Source organism: Cololabis saira, chromosome 6 (genome assembly GCF_033807715.1).
Source record: "Cololabis saira isolate AMF1-May2022 chromosome 6, fColSai1.1, whole genome shotgun sequence".
Lineage (NCBI taxonomy): Eukaryota > Metazoa > Chordata > Actinopteri > Beloniformes > Belonidae > Cololabis > Cololabis saira.
This window is the reverse complement of record NC_084592.1, coordinates 49,509,716-49,528,719: the sequence shown is the minus strand read 5'-3', so window position 1 is coordinate 49,528,719 and position 19,004 is coordinate 49,509,716. Positions and strand designations below refer to the sequence as shown.

The window sequence follows — 19,004 nt, the reverse complement described above, 5'->3', positions numbered from 1 at the left end:
CAACAAATGGTATGTATTTGAACTATCTGACCTCTGCATCTAAAGCAAGCAGTCCAGCCGTCTACCGAGGCTGACTCCGTGACGAATGAAAGCAGCTGCCCTATAGCTGAACTGCTGAATAGGAGGTTACTTTGCATATATAGAGAAAACCACCAGTGTTAGGCCCCGTTTCCACATAGCCGGGTATTTACAAAAACGGATATTTCCTCATCTACGTTTTGAAAAATTCCATCGTTTACACGAGATCGTTTTCAAAATCTCTTCATTTACACGAACCCGCATAAATATCTGTTAAGGTGCTATGAGCAGCCAAACCTGCAGGGGGCAGTGTAACGAGAAGCGTAAAGTCATGCTAGCCAATCAGAATCCTGGAAAAAAACATCAACAAATGACACGTGTGAAGCCTGAATAATATGGTTCTGTGTTAAATCAACGGCGTAGCCTACGTACGGTGCGCGTCGCCGCGTACCCTACGCCGTAGCTCTGCGTTGGTGTAACGCGGAACCATAAATCAGCCTGGACTGCCAGTTACTTCCAAGACGGAACGAGAGTATTTGGTTTGGAGTGACAGAGAAGTGGAGTTAGTTTTAAGTGTGACTTTAAAATATAAAACAGGTAAAATACAAGAAAATATTGACGGTAGCCAAACAAATTGTAAACACAGGTCGCACACATGACGCTGGTGACGTCGTGTGACGTCACCAGCGTGTGACCAACGTGTGACGTCTGTTGCATAATGTGACGTTCTGAAGCCTAAATCTCCGTTTTCCTCTGTTTAGACGCAAAAGTGAAAACTGAGTTTTTGAAAATCTCCACTTTGGCCGGAGTTTTCAGAAATGATTCTTAGTGACTTTGAGCTTAGTTTTCGTGTAAACGAACGGCTGTTGAGGAATTTACCAAACCATTTCAGAAGTCCGCTTTGTGGTATATGAGTTTTATTCAGCCGGCGGTGAGCACGTCGACACAGACCAGGGGTCTGGTTGAAATGCTGACCTCGAGTGATTTTGTAACAAGGTTTTTATACAAGAAGTTTAACAAACAAAAGGCAGGAATAAACAAATCAAGTGAGAAACAAAGGTAATTTACAGTCAGATGTGATATGTGGTCAAATGTCATTATCAGACATTTGGCATGACTGTCACAGACTTCTAAATTACCCCTAGGGTGTTGTCGTGATTCATGTCTGTTTGAACCAACTTCCAAGGTGTCGGGATCTGCACGGGGGTAGGAAGCTGGGTAGGAAGTTGGAGCTACCTCAAAGGTGTTGAGTCCAGTTCAAAGCCCTGCAGGAGGTAGGACTGGGGCAAGGCGTCGTTGTCCCTGCAGGGACCACGTGCTGTTGGAATGCTTAAACGCTTGAAAATGCCTCAGTTTTTGCTCCGTGTAAACGGGGCCTGAGACTCTTCCAACTCTTAACAATTTCATGAAATCCTAACAGGAGTGCGGTCATTTCTTCTCTCTCCTTCAGTCTACTTTGTCCTCCAGGGATAAAGTTTCCCTGGAGGAAGCAGCAGGGCGGGGGATTAACACATGACACTCAGAGAAACACACCCTGAAATGAACACATGACACTCAGAGAAACACACCCTGAAATGAACACATGACACTCAGAGAAACACACCACTGAAATGAACACATGACACTCAGAGAAACACACCGCTGAAGCTTCAGAGAGCAATGATACATGTCACTCTGTCAGTCATCTGATACTGTCCCCCTCTCTTTCTCTCTATCCCTCTCTCACTAACACTCTTGCAGCGAGCTGTGTGTGTGTGTGTGTGTGTGTGTGTGTGTGTGTGTGTGTGTGTGTGTGTGTGTGTGTTTGGCTTCTCTTGAGTTTGTAATAATGTGACAGTTGTGAACGTGGCTAGTAGAAACAAGCAGACACAAAAAGGAGAAGGGGAGAGTTGGATCTGGATTGAAATAGACAAACAGACAACGGGTGAGGTAGGAACTTTAATCAGAAATTATATCACCACTTTACGGTTGTTCTCCTCATCCTCAGTCTTAATTCATTAATGGCTTGTTTTTGTATTCCTGCTACTGTCCCATTCATTTAACTCCATGCATTTAACTCGCTTTACAGTCTGCTCAGCACTACCAGATGTTTCTCTGTACAGGTGAATGAATCATAATGAATCTAGTTAGTGTGGATGTATTTATATAGATATGTTATACGTAGGTATGTATATGGATATATTGAGTTGTATTATACGTACAGTATTTATATATCAATATCTCTATTAATATATACTGATTTATAGTTATATGTAGATATGCCGATATATAGATTTATAGTAATTTTTATGTATATAATTGGAGGTAAATATATGAACCAGTATATATATCATATCTACTCTTATATAGTTATTCAAGTATATTGTTATACCATTGCTCTTTATTTTTCTCTATTATATTGTACTATTATAGTAAAGTAATGATAATGTAATACTATGCATCATAATTACTTCTATTAGTACAAACATACATAGTAACAACTAAATGCTGGGAGTTTGTTCTGTTTTCTTTTGTTTGGCTTGATTTGCTTTGATTTTGACTATATTTATATATACATATAGATAGATACAGAAAATCTTCAAATCAAATACTGATATTCATATGCAGAAAATACTGCTCTGTTATCCAGTAAACCAGGCAGTTCAGCTCTTGTTTCTGTTTATAAATGTACGTCATGTAGTGAGAACACGTGTTCATCCACAATCCAGCAGTCCAGCAGTCCACCTCCACTCACAATCAGTTTTATTGCTGCTCATCTGAAGTTCAGAATGATGCACAGGTTTAAACACCAGCAGACGCAGCTGGAACCATCACCTCAGTTTATCACTGGAATCCTGCAGTAAGGATGAAGGAAACCAGCGGTCATGTGACCACCCTGGGAGGGAGCGCAGCCAAATTCTCTACAGATTTGACTGATCAGTGCAATTCACACTAAAAATGGTCCATGGACATTAATATTTGGTACAGTTACCAAGAACCAGTGGTCCATGGACATTAATATTTGGTACAGTTACCAAGAACCAGTGGTCCATGGATATTAATATTTGGTACAGTTACTAAGAACCAGTGGTCCATGGACATTAATATTTGGTACAGTTACCCCAAGAACCAGTGGTCCATGGACATTAATATTTGGTACAGTTACCAAGAACCAGTGGTCCATGGACATTAATATTTGGTACAGTTACCAAGAACCAGTGGTCCATGGACATTAATATTTGGTACAGTTACCAAGAACCAGTGGTCCATGGACATTAATATTTGGTACAGTTACCCCAAGAACCAGTGGTCCACGGACATTAATATTTGGTACAGTTACCAAGAACCAGTGGTCCATGGACATTAATATTTGGTACAGTTACCAAGAACCAGTGGTCCATGGACATTAATATTTGGTACAGTTACCAAGAACCAGTGGTCCATGGACATTCATATTTGGTACAGTTACCCCAAGAACCAGTGGTCCATGGACATTAATATTTGGTACAGTTACCAAGAACCAGTGGTGCATGGACATTAATATTTGATACAGTTACCAAGAACCAGTGGTCCATGGACATTAATATTTGGTACAGTTACCCCAAGAACCAGTGGTCCATGGACATTAATATTTGGTACAGTTACCAAGAACCAGTGGTCCATGGACATTAATATTTGGCCACAAATCCAGTTTCCTGATGTATTGTACTATGTACTTGCTGCTTCCACCTGCCTGCTGCTTCCACCTGCCTGCGGTCCCCCACCCCCCTCTGGGCATCCCGCTGCTGCTTCCACCTGCTTGCTTTCTGACACTTAGTCTTTCTGACACTCAGTCTTTCTGTCACTCAGTTTGTGGATGATGTAACTTCTAGTTTGACTTAAGGGGGCAGGCTGTCTATTTAGGGGGGTATTCCCCAATCAGTGGAGTATTAGGGAGCTTTCACACCTGTGGTCCGTTTGTTTTGTTCCGGTTCAGGGGCTAAATCGATACCGTTGTTTCATTTCTCGTTTGTGGGGTTTGTGTTCACAAGGCAACCGTCTGTGGCGGTTCAAAGCTGTTAACAAATGCCATGCGCGAACCAGCTGTTCTCTCATTGGTCAGAAATGAACGCGGAAGGAGTTTCCTCTTCCGTACCCCGAGATAAACAACAAGTCCCTTTCACATAGAGGGCGCAAAGCGCACACCGCCACCGGCTTTCCCATTCATTTATCTGCTACCGGCACAAGAGCGGACCGCTCTGAGGGCGGGAGGCCGCCTGCTGCAGCGTTTGCGCTGCGCAAACCCTGAATTGAAAATGTTTTTATTTCACCGTGACGACATCTCTGCACGTCCAATAGGAATGAAGGTGGTGGAGGCTGCTCCGACTCTTCTCTTTGCGCCGACTCTTCTCCTTGCGCCGCATTCGCAAATACACATGAATGGAATTGTGTCGGTTGCTGTGTCGATTCTGTTCTCACTACAATTTAAAAAAACGCACCGCTCCAGGTCTGGAATCGAGCCGAGAACCGAACCCTAACCTCTCCTAGGATCTCGGCTCACTTGTTTTGTCCCGCATCCGAGCATGATTGCTGTGTTCAGATATACCAAACTAATCGATCTTTCGGGGGAAACGCTCCCTGTTCCGGAACAACTGCTCCGGCAGGAACAGAGGTGAAAGCTCCCTTAAACCGGGCAGACACTGTGCGATTGTCGGCTCGTTTTGAACCGATTTTCCAGTTGTGCAACTATTTTTTGGATCGGGCCGGATTTTGACCCAATCGTTGGTCGTGTCTCGTGCAGTAAATGTGGGGTAACGACGAGAGATTAACACCTCATGATGAGAGATTAACACCTCATGACGAGAGATTAACACCTCATGACGAGAGAGTAACACCTCACGACGAGAGATTAACACCTCGCGACGAGAGATTAACACCTCACGACGAGCTCCCGATCACGAATCGTGTGCTCGCAAGAAAATCAAACGTATTTGAAATCCTGGTCGCTCCTCGTGAAGGAATCACAGTTGAAGTGCCTATGTTAAGTTATAAATCACTTCCAATAAATCACAGTAGGAGGAGCGGGGTGTAAGGTGGGTGGTCCACGTGTCCGGGTGTGATGTCATTATTAATCAGCTGTGTGCCGCCGGTTGCGCCATAAGCGGAAGCGATCCGTGCGGTGACGTAAAATTGTCGGGAGAGTGATGCAGTACTGGTAAGAGCTCCGTTTATTAATGTGACGGTTTTTTGTTTATACATGCTGTGCTGGATTCGCATCTCGCGGCCGCGATCGCTTGTGTGTGACATGGTTGCTGTGCTGATGATGCGCCGCTGCGCTGTCGCGCTGTCGGCACCTGGGAATGTGTGTGTTTGTGGGTGTGGCGGAACACGCCGGTTTAAGTTATGAATGAACATCGCGGCTCAAAACTTAAGATGAAATTAACATATGACATAAGATTAACTTTTTGTGTTTAATTGCAAAAGTGCAAAGCAATTTATATTGTATTTGTAAATCCCCATTTAATTGTATTTAATTATGACAGATGATGACAATGATGATGACGATGGTTATTGCTTTTTGTTGTTAATGATTATATGATTATGTTTGAGGCAATTAACTACGTTGTACTTGGATTCCATTTCTTTTTCACAGGTTTATAAACCATATTAAAAAACTAAACTTAAAACCTTTCTGTTTAGTAAAGCCTATAGTTAGTGTTTAGTAAACCTCTAGCTGGTGTTGGTAAATCTCTAGGTAGTGTAAACTCTAGTGTGTTAGAGTCAGTAGTCATAGTTGCAGCTACAGTATAGAACAAGACTATAATAGTTAGTCTCAAATATAGCTTGGTGGTAGATATGCTGCTATAGGCCTATGCTGCAGGGGGGACATGATCCGCTGGGCGGTGCCTCTCACCCTTCTTCTCCTCTCCTCTTCCCTTCCTCTCTTCTCCATTACCATTTTTATTTATTATAAATATCTCATAGCTATCATTTTTGTCCATCGTTCCTGTAGTTTCTTGTGCCGGCCCCGCTTTTTTCTTTTTTTTCCTCTTTTGTGCATGTTTGCAGGCTGGAGCCTCGGGAGCTGCGTTCTGGCCTGCGGTCCCATACTTGCGGGGACAAATTATCTCCTTCTCTGCTCACTTGAATAAGTCCCGGAAAACCAAATTGCAAGAACTCTCAGCTAAGATCACAAAATTGGACCAACAACTTGCTACTTGCCCCTCTCCCAGTTTTCTTAGGCAACGTGGCGATTTACAGACTGAATTTGATCTCCTTACCACTAATGATGCAGAGCGACTTCTCTTACGATCACGCTTCGTATATTATGAACATGGAGACAAGGCAAGTCGGCTTATGGCTCATCAGTTACGTCGCCAGGCAGCCTCACGTATGAGCCTTCAGATAAAAGATTCATCAGGCTCATTGCATCAGGATCCCACCGCTATTAATTCTGTTTTTCATTCATTTTATTCCTCTTTATATACGTCTGAATCTCCATCTGGCACCACTGAATTGAATTAATTCTTCGATAGCCTCAACTTTCCTGTTATATGCTCCGATGCTGCTAAAAAGCTTGACTCGCCATTAACGGTAGAAGAAATTAATCTTGCTGTGAGAAGTATGCAAAATAACAAAGCTCCTGGCCCTGATGGATTTCCAGTGGAATTTTTTAAGAAATTTCAGGATAAATTGTCCCCTTCATTGCATGCTGTTTAAGGAATCACTGGAACATGGCACTCTCCCTCCCACTTTAAGGCAAGCCTCTATAAGTCTCCTCTTAAAAAAAGATAAGGATCCAACTCTCTGCGGCTCATACAGACCTCTTTCGTTAATAAATGTAGATGCTAAGATCCTTGCTAAAGCTTTGGCTTATCGCTTGGAGAACATTGTGCCAACTATTGTCTCAAATGAACAAACAGGATTTGTTAAGGGGCAACAGTTATTCTTTAAAGCAGCACAACGTAACTTTCAGCTTTGTTGAGTTTGGCGCCTCCTTTGGACAAAAATCGGTAGTGCTTTACCAGAAAGAACACTCCATTTCCCATGAGCACCAGCGCGTACTGCCGGAAAACCCCCGTCCCCGCCGCTGCATTTGTTTTGATGAGAGAAGACGGGACGGACTTTCAAAACTACTTTTCTGTTTTCAGCGGTCGTTTGCAGGATGGATAATGAAGAGGTAATGTATCTATTTTTGGCTAAACAATATAATATTACGATGTTGAAAAACACTAAGTTCAAATTGGTTTTATTAAGTTGTTTCAGCGAGATAATGCGCCCTACAAACTCATACGCTCTGCACCTTTTTCCTGTCACGTTTTTTAGAGGGACTTTGTCATAAATTAGTAGTCCAACATACTTACTGACAAAATAAAAAAAAAACTTTATAACCTGTGAATAACTGAATGCCCATTCCTTATATTTTGCAGATCAGTCCTGCACAATTTTACAGCTCTCAGAAAAAATACTAGAAATGTTCTATACATTTTCTTCGCATTGCATTATTTCCTCTAGTGCTGTAATTCTATTCAATTGTATTATTATTTTATAAAGCTTCCTCATTGCGAATTACACATTTTTATGATCACTATTATTTCTCTGTCTGTTGTTGATATTGTCAGTAATTTTAGAATTACCAAAACCCAAGACGAATCCCCAGTATGTGAAAACATTCTAATTTTGATTCTTATTGATCATAGAATTCTACATTTACATTTGTATCATAACAATTATGTCTCTTGTTTTATCAGGAATCTGCTGTTCGTGAGAACACCTCTACCTCTGCATCATCAGAGTTTGAACCCCCACAAAGACAGAACCAACACGCAGCATATATATCATATATATATGCATATACAGTATATACATATCGCCAGTTTGTGCTCTGGCAGCATGATGTTTGGAAAATAAGAGACACCTTTCCAGACCCAATGGGACAGTACAGTTGTTTCAGGGCTCCCCGTCTTCTCTAGAATGGAACCTTTATGAGGATTACTGCAAATATTTTGATATTGTTTTTTTTTTTTGTTCCATTTTTTCCTGTACAGTTGTTTTTGTGTGTTTTAAAATAAAGACATTTGTGCAAAACAAGACAGACTTTTATTTACACACCTTTCAGAAAATAGAAAAATTCTTGAACTTTGTTATTTGCATAGTGACAGCAGTTATCCCATACATTATTATAAACAATAAGTAATCTGTATCACAGTAGCAGTAATGAACAACTGTATGACAGGATAAATTACTGTGAATAAAGTAAACAAGTGTAAATAGAGTAGTAGAAAAATAAACTAAAAATAATGAACTGATAATAAAAACTGAACTATGAAACAGTGTAAGAAATTACTGTAAATAAATACAATGACTATAGTAGCAGTAGCATCTTGTGTCCATCCTTGTTTCGTGCTGGGAGAGTCTGCGTGCGATTCACTGCTGGAGTGTAGGAGAACCGCTTCCTTCCCTGCATGAGGATGTGATTCTGGACGTTTTCCAGATCTGATGTAGTCCTGCAGAGTGTGAGAATAAAGATACAAAAAACATTATGTCTTTCTGATAATTACTGACCTATAAATCATTCAACATATTTTGTTGATCACAAGTTTGAATTTTTTTCTTTGTTGAAGTCAATGTAATTACGCAGACAGTAAAAGAAAGTAATGTATAGAAAAATTAGAGAAATGTATATATTTATACACTCACAAGATAAAACGACACATTATAAACACCATATAAGGTTTCTTTTACTACTCTTGTTATTATTTTAATATAATTCCAAAAAAATAAATTTATTTTATATGCTTATGGTGTTTATATTGTATTTTTTTCATCTGGAAGTGTATACTTTGCCTATATATTTCATTTTTCTGGCTATATTTTACTATATCTACAAATGTGTTGCTTTTACCGTCAGTGTATAAGTATCTGTATATACAGACCTGAAGAGTCAAAAGGTTTACATAGATATTGACATTTGATACAGTAGCAACACTTACACCAGCTGTAGTAGTTTCAGGATAATGACATAGGTGTTGACAAAAGTGCATACCTGGAGGTGATGAACGTCTTTACATCCTTCAACCATCTCGTCCAAGAAGACGGCGCTACAAGGGCTTGTAGCGAGAGAACGCCGGGCCAATGTTTATTCTCCACCGGGCATTTAGCTTGTTACTCTCCCGCTTTCTTTTTTTCGCCTCCTCCGCTCCGTTAAAACTTTTATTTTCTTCGTTTTTTTCGCTGCTTCGGCCATGATACCAGCTCCTCGTTTAGCTCAACACCAGCTTCTGCTGAGCTCAGCCTCTGCGCTCCAAGCCCCGCCCATTTTTATCTCGACTACGAATCGGGAAGGAGGGGGAAGTGACGTATGTGCCGTAAAGCAGTCAAAGTCGTAAAATTTGTAGTTTTTTAGTGTGGCAGGGTTCCTACCATGCTCCTCAAAGTTACATAGTGCCAGTGAAAGTGATACAGACCCCCTCAGATCATGACAGAGGTGTCATTAAACCTGTTGGAAGTTGATGTACCATCACAATGACTCTGGAAATATGATATTAAGGTGGAAAAGTTACGTAGTGTCGCTTTAATGTCCGGACACTTTTAAATATTATTCACTCTAAAACTGTAACTACAACACCTGAAGTCGTAATCTCGGTCGATGCTGAAAAGGCATTCGATAGGGTTAAATGGGACCATTTATTTACTGTACTGAAGAGGTTTGGGCTGGGGAATGGGTTCATTTCTTGGATACGTTTCCTTTAAACGTCTCCACAAGCAAGCGTTTCCACTAATGGCATTCGGTCCAATTTTTTTACTCTAGCCCGTGGCACCAGACAGGGGTGTCCCCTCTCTCCCCTATTATTCGCACTAGCTATAGAGCCCCGGTCAGTCTTTCTGAGGTCCTCCCCCACTTTTACTGGGATATCCCGATTGGGAACAGAATTTAAGCTGTCACTTTACGCTGATGACTTATTGTTATATGTCTCGGATCCTGTCCTCTCCATTCCTTCAATTTTATCTGCTTTCCAGAGATTTGGGTCATTCTCAGGCTATAAAGTGAACGTCTCTAAAAGTGAATGCTATCCCATCAATGACTCAGCATCACTAAATCTCCCATCATTAAATGTTACTTAAAATAATTTTCATTTATTTGTCATTATTTTGTGTGGATTTTCTGTTCTGTTCTTAATCCAAAAAAAAGGAGTTAGACTGTATATCTTTTTTTTTGTTTATTCCTGTTCTACTGTGCCTTACCCCCTAATAAAAATATTAAAACAAAAAAAGTGCCAGAACTTACGTATACAGTAGATAGTATTCGTCTAACGTGCTATATGTAACGGCTACATATAGCACGTTAGACCAATACAACTTGCTGCTTACCTCCAGTTCCGGCTCTCGACGAAGGCGGGCGCTTTTTCTGCTCCCTCTCCCTTATCTATCTGCCATGCTACTGCTTTTGACCTGTGACGTCTGTTGTTGTTTCTGTGTGCTGCTGCGGTGTTTTTTTTGCAACTTGATAATGTGTATTGTATGATATTCAGTGTGAAGATGATGTTTCCCCCTTTCCTGTCAATCATTGCTCCGCTCCTCCTCCCAACCTCCTCCTCCTCCTCTTCTTAGCAGTTTTCCTCCGGTGATTAGAACAGAAGAGGCTCTAAACAGCTCCGTGTTAAGCCTGATTTATGGTTCCGTGTTAAATCGACGCAGAGCCTACGCCGTAGGGTTCAGCGTACGGTGCGCGTCGCCGCGTCACCCTACGCCGTAGGCTCTGCGTCGGTGTAACGCGGAACCATAAATCAGCCTTTATGGTGCGCTGGAGAGGAGAGGAGGCAGGGAGCTGGGTGGAGGGGGGGGTGATTTAGCGGGGTACGACGTCACGTTCTGCCACCAAACCAGATGAGCCGTTTATGCATAGTTATGCGGAAAATCCCAGAAAGCACACAATACACTGAATGTTAAAAGTTCGTTGTTTTTTGGGTGTAATTGATGTCAAGACACCCAACAAAACACAAAAAATCAAGAAAAATGTCTTTTTCATGTCACAATACCTTTAATAAACCTGATTCTGATTCTGATTCTGAAGGATTGAAAGACCGTACCTCCCACGTTTGCACAGTTTGTTTTTGTTGAGCATCTTCGGTGTCTCCCACTTCCGGGTTCCTCCTCTTCTTCCACTTCTTTTTGACGTTGCAGTTCCAGTACACAGAAGTCTGACGTGAGGATAATTAACGTTTTGTGTGAGCAGACGGAGCATCCGAGCATCGGGTCGTACAGTGTGAGACTATAAATCGTGGGCTGTGAACTTTTGAACTCAGCGATCTAGTGGTGCAGTGTGAGATGGGGCTGAATCAAACAATTTAAAATATCGTATATGCCCGGCTTTAGTCCATATTGGTCTTGGATCCAGATTACCTTCATCAGTCCTTAGTCATTGTAAACTTCAAATGTTTGAAGGATCTCTCTCTGTGCTCACATGAAGAGCTGCCTTTAACAGAAATCCTGCTCAGTCACCAACAGCCTTGAATAAAATATCATTGTGGGTCATTCCTTTGTTCTTGGCTGGTTTTCATGTTGTTTCCATGTGAAGCAGCGTTAGATCAGCTGGTCAGTATTTATAGTGTCTTCTTGGAACAGAAAGTCACTGTAAGAGAAAAGGCTAATGTTTTCTGTGTGTGTGTGTGTGTGTGTGTGTGTGTGTGTGTGTGTGTGTGTGTGTGTGTGTGTGTGTGTGTGTGTGTGTGTGTGTGTGTGTGTGTAACTGGATCTCAGAGGACGGAGGGGCAGAATTAAGACGACTCTGTCACCACACTGTTCATCATGCTCACACCTACTGTAGAGTATTTTAGATTCTCCCAGGTCATAAATAAAGAAGGTGAATGTGACTTCTCAACATGTGAATTCTTACTGTTAACTTGCAAATATGCTGATTAAAACACTGGACATTTGACTGTAATGTTGCTAGGACAATCACACAGGACAAAAATAATCCTTTATGGTATTCATGGTCTTTCAAGTGTTTCAAGTTGTATTGAGGAGTTTATAAAACAGGGTTCCATAAATGCTCTTGGACAACAAATCGTTGTACACTCTGATTGTTCAATATCTGACCTACTGTGTTGAAGTTTGGGGAAATAAATGCCTGTAAAACATTTATTCAGTCAATTTTCATTTTGCAAAAAAGAACCATAAGAATAATCAGTATAAAACGATATAGAGATCCAACAAATCCATTATTCCTTCTGTTAAAATTGTTGAAATTTCATGAATTAGTAGACTATAGTATTCTGCAAATTATGATTAAAGCTCAGCAGAATGTGAAAAATGTATCTACAACTTCATCCTGACTAGTCAAAACTTAATTTAAGTTTTCTAAAGATGTAGATATGTTGAATTGAGGGGAATTAAAGATATGTTGAACTGGAATTAGGACTAGTCAGAATTAAATTGTAGATGTCTGAAACTGGAATTACAGCTAGTCGTAATTCAGTTGTAGATATCAGTAATTCACGTTACAGATTTCTGTAACTGAATTATAGATATCTGTGATTAGAAACCCCACACACGTGAATGGCAGAATGACGTTGTGGATATCTGAGAGGACGATTGTGGACAGGAAGAACGGAATTGTAGATTTCTGAAAAAAGCTCTTTTTGACTAGGAAGAGTTGAAGTGCAGAGATCTGCAACACATATCAGTCTAGCTGTTAAATATTAACGGCTAGCCATAACCCCTCTGTGTTGTAGCTGTTCAGGAGCAGTTTAGTAGAAGTTTTAAAGGGACGACCTCTGTTTCCAGGAAGTGTTACCGGAGCAGTGAGCGACTCGTTGCCGGGGCTGCTCGGGGCCGCCGCTCTTCCAGCGCTGATGAAACCACTCCTGCCATTTCCTGTGGAGACCACGTCGCCAGTCGGCCTTTTCCCGAACTTCAACATGGTACGAGTGAGTTTGGCTGTGTGTGTTTGCATTAGTGTGTCAGCAGTGCAGCTGCCGAGCACCGAGACCACCTAGACCACCGAGACCACCGAGACCACCGAGACCACCGAGACCAGGGGTCGGCAACCCTCTCTAGCGCCGCCCTAGTGGCTCCTGGAGCTTTTTAAAAAATGTTTGAAAATGGAAATAGACGGGGAGGGAGATATATTTTTTGTGTTAATGTGGTTTCTGTTGGAGGACAAACATGACACAAACATTCTGAACGTTTTCCAATGCTGTAAAATGTGTAGAATAATTACATTTCAACATTTGTGTTAACAAAGATTTGTACGGAAAAAATATATAAGATTTTTTTTTTTTTATTGTGCACTTCGAGAAAAAAGTCGAAATGTTGAGATTAATGTTGAAATACAATTTCAAGAATAAAGTCAAAACTTTTTTCTCAACATTCCGACTTTTTTCTCGAAGTGCATAATTAAAAAAACAATCTCCCCCAGTTCTAACTAATATAGAAACATGCAGCATGTTTGGTCTCTTGTTTTTGGTCCAATACGGCTCTAAAACATGTTGGGTTGCGACCGCTGGTCCAGACGGATCCGTCCTCCTCAGATTCTGTCTGTATCCTGCAGATGGACCCGGTGCAGAAGGCCGTCATCAACCACACCTTTGGTGTTACCATGGTACCCAGAAAGAAACAAGTGATCTGCTGCCACGTCTGCCAGCTCAGGTTCAACTCTGATGTGAGTATTAAACATGCAGGATCCAGAAACCAGAATATAACCATGAATAACTATGAATAAACCTGACGAGGAGAAGATGGAGGGAGGAAACAGTCCGGAGCAGCAGGGAAAGACCAGATATAGAGAAGGGTTAACGAGACACAGGGGGAAACAATCAGGGCGATGGAAACAGGGAAGTAAAACAAGAACTCAAACACAAAGACCTGTGCTGCGTCCGAAATACCAAACTAAACAGTAACTGTTACCACGGTAACAGCAGCACTTCCTGCCGTTGGGAGGGGGAGTTGTTACCATGGTAACAGCAGCACTTCCTGCCGTTGGGAGGGGGAGTTGTTACCACGGTAACAGCAGCACTTCCTGCCGTTGGGAGGGGTAGTTGTTACCATGGTAACAGCAGCACTTCCTGCCGTTGGGAGGGGGAGTTGTTACCACGGTAACAGCAGCACTTCCTGCCGTTGGGAGGGGGAGTTGTTACCACGGTAACAGCAGCACTTCCTAAGGCCACGTTTCCACACAGCCGGGTATTTACAGAAACTGATATTTCCCCCTCTACGTTTATAAAAATGCCATCATTTCCAGGAACCTGCATAAATATCTGTTAAGGTGCTATGAGCAGCCAAACCTACAGGGGGCAGTGTAACGAGAAGATAAAGTCATGCTAGCCAATCAGAATCCTGGAAAAAACATCAACAAATGACACGAGTAACTTCCAGTTACTTCCAAGATGAACCAGAGTCTTTGGTTTGGAGTGACAGAGAAGTGGAGTTACTTTTAAGTGTGACGTTAGAATATAAAACAGGTAAAATACAAGAAAATATTGACGGTTACAAACTAATTGTAACCACAGGTGTCACTCATGACGCTGACGTTTCTCTCCGTTTACAAGCAAACGTGAAGACGGAGGTTTGAAAAATCTACACTTTGGCCGGAGTTTTCAGAAATGATGGTTTTTGGAGACTTTGAGCTTCGTTTTTGTGTAAACGAACGAACAAAACGCAGGAAAACACCAGCGTTGTTGCTCCGTGGAAACGGGGCCTGAAATCCTGTTTGTGTGTTCAGTCTCAGGCGGAGGCTCATTACAGAGGAAGTCGTCACGCCAAGAAGATCAAGTCTCAGGAGAACAAGGCCAAAGCCAAGCTGTCCGTCACAGAGGAGACCAATGGGAGCGGCTGCAGCCCTGCTGGCCCCGCCCCTTCAGCCGGCAGGACCAATCAGACGACAGGTGGACGCAGTTTAACAGTAAACATGGTCTACGGAGCCAAATCAAGGCCAGAAGTTTTGCTAATTTGAAAGAGAAATTGTAATTGAAAAACTAAGATTTGAACCTGAAAATTCAAGTTTTGATTATGTACTTATTATTTTACAGTTTCAATTTTTTTTTTCAGTTTCACATCTTTTTTTTCCAGTTTTTTCAGTTTTTTTCAGAAACTGAAAAAAAAATATTTAAACTGTAAAATAATAAGTTCATAATCAAAACTTGAATTTTCAGGTTCAAATCTTAGTTTTTAAATTACAATGTAATTTTCAAATTAGCAAAACTAGTGGCCTCACTGCAAAAACTCAAAATCTTATCAGGGGTTTTTGTCTTATTTCGAGTTAAAATGTCTCATTTTTGGTCAAAAAATCATCCGACGCAAAGTCATCCCCAGAAAAATGACTTGTTGTTTAACAATTTTCACCTGTTTCAAGTAAATTTTCACTTGTAATAAGTAGAAAAATCTGCCAGTGGGACAAGATTTATCTTCTCATTACAAGCAAAATAATCTTGTTCCACTGGCAGATTTTTCTACTTATTTTAAGTGAAAATCTACTTGGAACAGGTGAAAATTGTTGTTTTTTCCAGTGATGAGTCTTGTTTGAGATTTTTTTTTACTAAAAATGAGACATTTTAACTAGAAACAAGACAAATTTTCTTGTTAAGATTTAGATTTTTTGCAGTGCTGGATTTGGCTCCGTACTGATCCCGGTTGAAGCTGTTTTTTTTCTGATTAGTTTTCTTCTCTTCTCTCCAGATCTATTATCCAACCCCGTGGATTCTCCCCCCCCACTCCGGCCCCTGCTCCCCCCCTTCCCCTCCTTCACCTCCTTCACCTCCTTCACCTCCTCTCATCCCCCCTTCACCCCCTGGTCCAGCAGCAGTGAGCCTCCTCCCTGCAGCCCCCCCTCCGCCCTGCCGGCTCCAGCCCTCTCTTCTTCTTCTGCTTCTTCCTCCTCCTCTTCTCCAGCAGCTCCGGCCACCGGCTCCTCTTCAGGGCCGTCAGTCGGGTATCAGGTACGGCAGCCGCCACTCCTCGGCTTCAGGGGAAAGTGTAAATGTTTGTTTTTTAAATACATTTATGGATTTACTCTGTGACTGCGTTTCCAGCATCAATAACCCTTTTAAAACCTGAATATTATCAATAACCCGGTTACACGGCCATGGAAACACCAATAACTCCTTTGAAAAAATGTGCTCATATTCCGGTTTAAAAACCCCAATATGAGCCCTGGGTTACTACTTTTCTAACTGAATATTGGGTCATGTTTAGCCTAACGGAATATCCCCATCAGAAGGAACAGGAAGTTGTTTTCTGCACATGCTCTGTTCACAAGGAATCCTGGTCTTTTGAGTCCAGGAAGTTCTTATAAACACGGAGAAACCAAGACCAGGAAATGAGTTAAATTACGTTTGTCAGATACTTTTTCTGCTCTCTAACTGCTGTTGCTGTCCGTGGTGCTGAAAACGGACATGTAAAGGGACATTGACTGAATTGATCAACTCGTTGCTAAAGTGTTCATAGTTACGTTAGCAGGATGTGAGTGAGGCTGCATTTGAAAAAGTTCAAATTTTCTTGACCACACAGATAAACTACATAGACTTCTGTGATGAGTATTTGCTGGACGTGTTCATTGATATTCAGAGGTGGGTAGTAACGACATCCACTGCCAATCCAGGAAGCAGGAACACACGGAGGCACATGTCAAGCACTGGAAATCTGCAACAAAAAACCACAAACAAAACACAAAACCAACAAAACCAACACGAAGCCGACCAAAACACAAGCAGCAATCTTCCCAAATCACAGTCTGAGCTAGGCTAGGCTAGGCTAGGCTAGGCTACCGCTACCTAACCCCAAAAACTACAGAGCAAGCATGCAGGTGAACAAGCCAGTGTGTATGTCTATGTGTGTGTGTGGGTGTGTGTGCGTGTGTGTGTGTGTGTGTGAGTATGCGTGCGTGCATGTGTGTGTACATGTCTTCGTGGCTATGTGTGTGTGTATGTGTGTATGTGTGTGTATGTGTGTGTGTGTGTGTGTGTGTGTGTGTGTGTATTTATATGTTTGTGTGGCTGTGTACGTGTATGTATACGTATGTGACTGAGTGGCTATATATGTGTGAGTGTGTGTGTGTGTGTGTGTGTGTGTGTGTGTGTGTGTGTGTGTGTGTGTGTGTGTGTGTGTGTGTGTGTGTGTGTGTGTGTGTGTAATAAACCAAACAAAGTTCCACCTGAAGTGTATCTATAGTGGGGGAGCGGGGGAAGCAACCCCGCCACCCACGAGACCAGAGGCCGAACCCAGGCCACTCTTTTATTAATGAGAATTGCTACCCCTCTTTGTCTGGAGTTGTAACAGGCTGAGAAAAAATGCGGAAACTATGCCGTGGCCAATGTATCTGCTGAAGTTTTAACTAAGTGTGTCTCTTGTAGTAGGACAATGTCTGCCTGCAGGGTTTTTATCTGATTAAGAAGTTTCAGTCTCTTCACCCTGTTCCCGGCTCAATTTACATTCCAAGTCAGGAACTTTAATTTATCCATGATCCATGAAAGTAACATTATATGTAAGTGGTAATGTTGCATGAGAAACTGTTGTATATGTGTGTGCCATGTTATTCTAAATGTGTGAGTGCAGCAGGGTGGGACATAAAGGGAAAAAATAAAAAAATGGGGAAAGGGAGTGAGGTGGGGGGGAGGGAAATAATTCTAATCAAAAAAATTGAGAAAAGAAAAAAAAAGAAAGAAAGAGGCAATCACCAGTGTGAGCCTATAACTTACCGAGACTAGCAGAGCAAGAATTATTAATACATTAATATGTACCGAAAACATTTTTATGTAGCTATATCTAATCTAATCACCAAGTGTTTATGTAGCTATATCTAATCTAATCACCAAGTGTTTATGTAGCTATATCTAATCTAATCACCAAGTGTTTATGTAGCTATATCTAATCTAATCACCAAGTGTTTATGTAGCTATATCTAATCTAATCACCAGCTAGTGAGAAAGAAAGAGAGGAGAAGAAAGTACATTTGTACTCATCTTTTTTAGCGGAGCCAGGGAGTGATGTCCGGGTCGCGGTACAGTTGTCCGTTCATAGACCTCAGTCGATAGACCTCAGAATGTCGTCGGTGGTATTTCCTGGGGGAGAGATTGCTCCAGGGGACTCTTCTGACCCTCCAGACTCCTCAGCCCGAGATCGCTTTGGAGTGGTCGCGTTGGCTCCGAGTGACTTCCTCTCCATGACTACTCTCTCAAAACACTCGTCTATGAATGGGTCAAAAGATTCGCTTTTCTCCAGGTTGCTTTCTAAACTGTATAAACTAATTATAAACGACCCTTTGGTTATATTAAACTGAGTTTCTATTCGTTTTTTTAAGCTTTTTAGTGAAAGAAAAACAAACTACCTCGCCATGTCAGATTCTGCTGTCTCGTAGCTCTCGCGATACTACTACATGCCGTGGTGCGTTCACTGAACCTACTTTTGTCTGTTTGAATGGTTGTGTTAAAAAAATAAATCAGACGTTACTCAACACTTACTCAGTACTTGAGTAGTTTTTTCACCAAGTACTTTTTTACTTTTACTCCAGTAATTATTTGGATGATACTTTTTACTTGTACTTGAGTCATATTATTCTGAAGTGGCTGCTCTACCAGCTCTGTTGATGCTCTAGTTAGTTCTGAGACTCGTAACCTTCTACCTTAGCTTTGACTGAATTGACGCCACTGCTCCTCTTCCTCTGCTCTTCCTCTCCAGACCTCCTCCTCCTCTTCCTCTGCTCTTCCTCTCCAGACTTCCTCCTCCTCCTCTTCCTCTGCTCTTCCTCTCCAGACCTCCTCCTCCTCCTCCTCCTCCTCCTCCTCCTCTTCCTCCTCCCAGGACGCTCCTCCATCAGCAGAGTCGGAGGAAGAGAAGGCAAAGAAACTGCTGTACTGCTCTCTCTGTAAAGTTGCTGTCAACTCCCTGTCCCAGCTGGAAGCTCACAACGCTGGTGAGTGAGAGTGGAAACCAGTGAAAAACCAGTGTAAACCAGTGTAAACCACTGGGAACCAGTGGAAACAAGTAGAAACCAGTGGAAACCAGTGGAAACCAGTGGAAACCAGTGGAAACCA

General features: G+C 41.8%; 1 protein-coding gene across 5 annotated transcripts in view; it reads left to right on the top strand.

Moving 5' to 3' along the window:
* The window catches only part of znf385b (zinc finger protein 385B), a 79,784-nt gene that overhangs the window by 52,848 nt on the left and 7,932 nt on the right, over nucleotides 1-19,004 (top strand). For 4 of the 5 annotated variants that reach the window (XM_061724245.1, XM_061724244.1, XM_061724243.1 and 1 more), the window contains exons 5-9: nucleotides 12,763-12,899; nucleotides 13,529-13,639; nucleotides 14,699-14,861; nucleotides 15,652-15,911; nucleotides 18,649-18,883. In XM_061724245.1, coding sequence (XP_061580229.1) covers nucleotides 12,763-12,899; nucleotides 13,529-13,639; nucleotides 14,699-14,861; nucleotides 15,652-15,911; nucleotides 18,649-18,883 — 906 coding nt within the window. The remainder of the gene's footprint in view (nucleotides 1-12,762; nucleotides 12,900-13,528; nucleotides 13,640-14,698; nucleotides 14,862-15,651; nucleotides 15,912-18,648; nucleotides 18,884-19,004) is intronic. The other variant, XM_061724246.1, reaches the window with a different exon arrangement.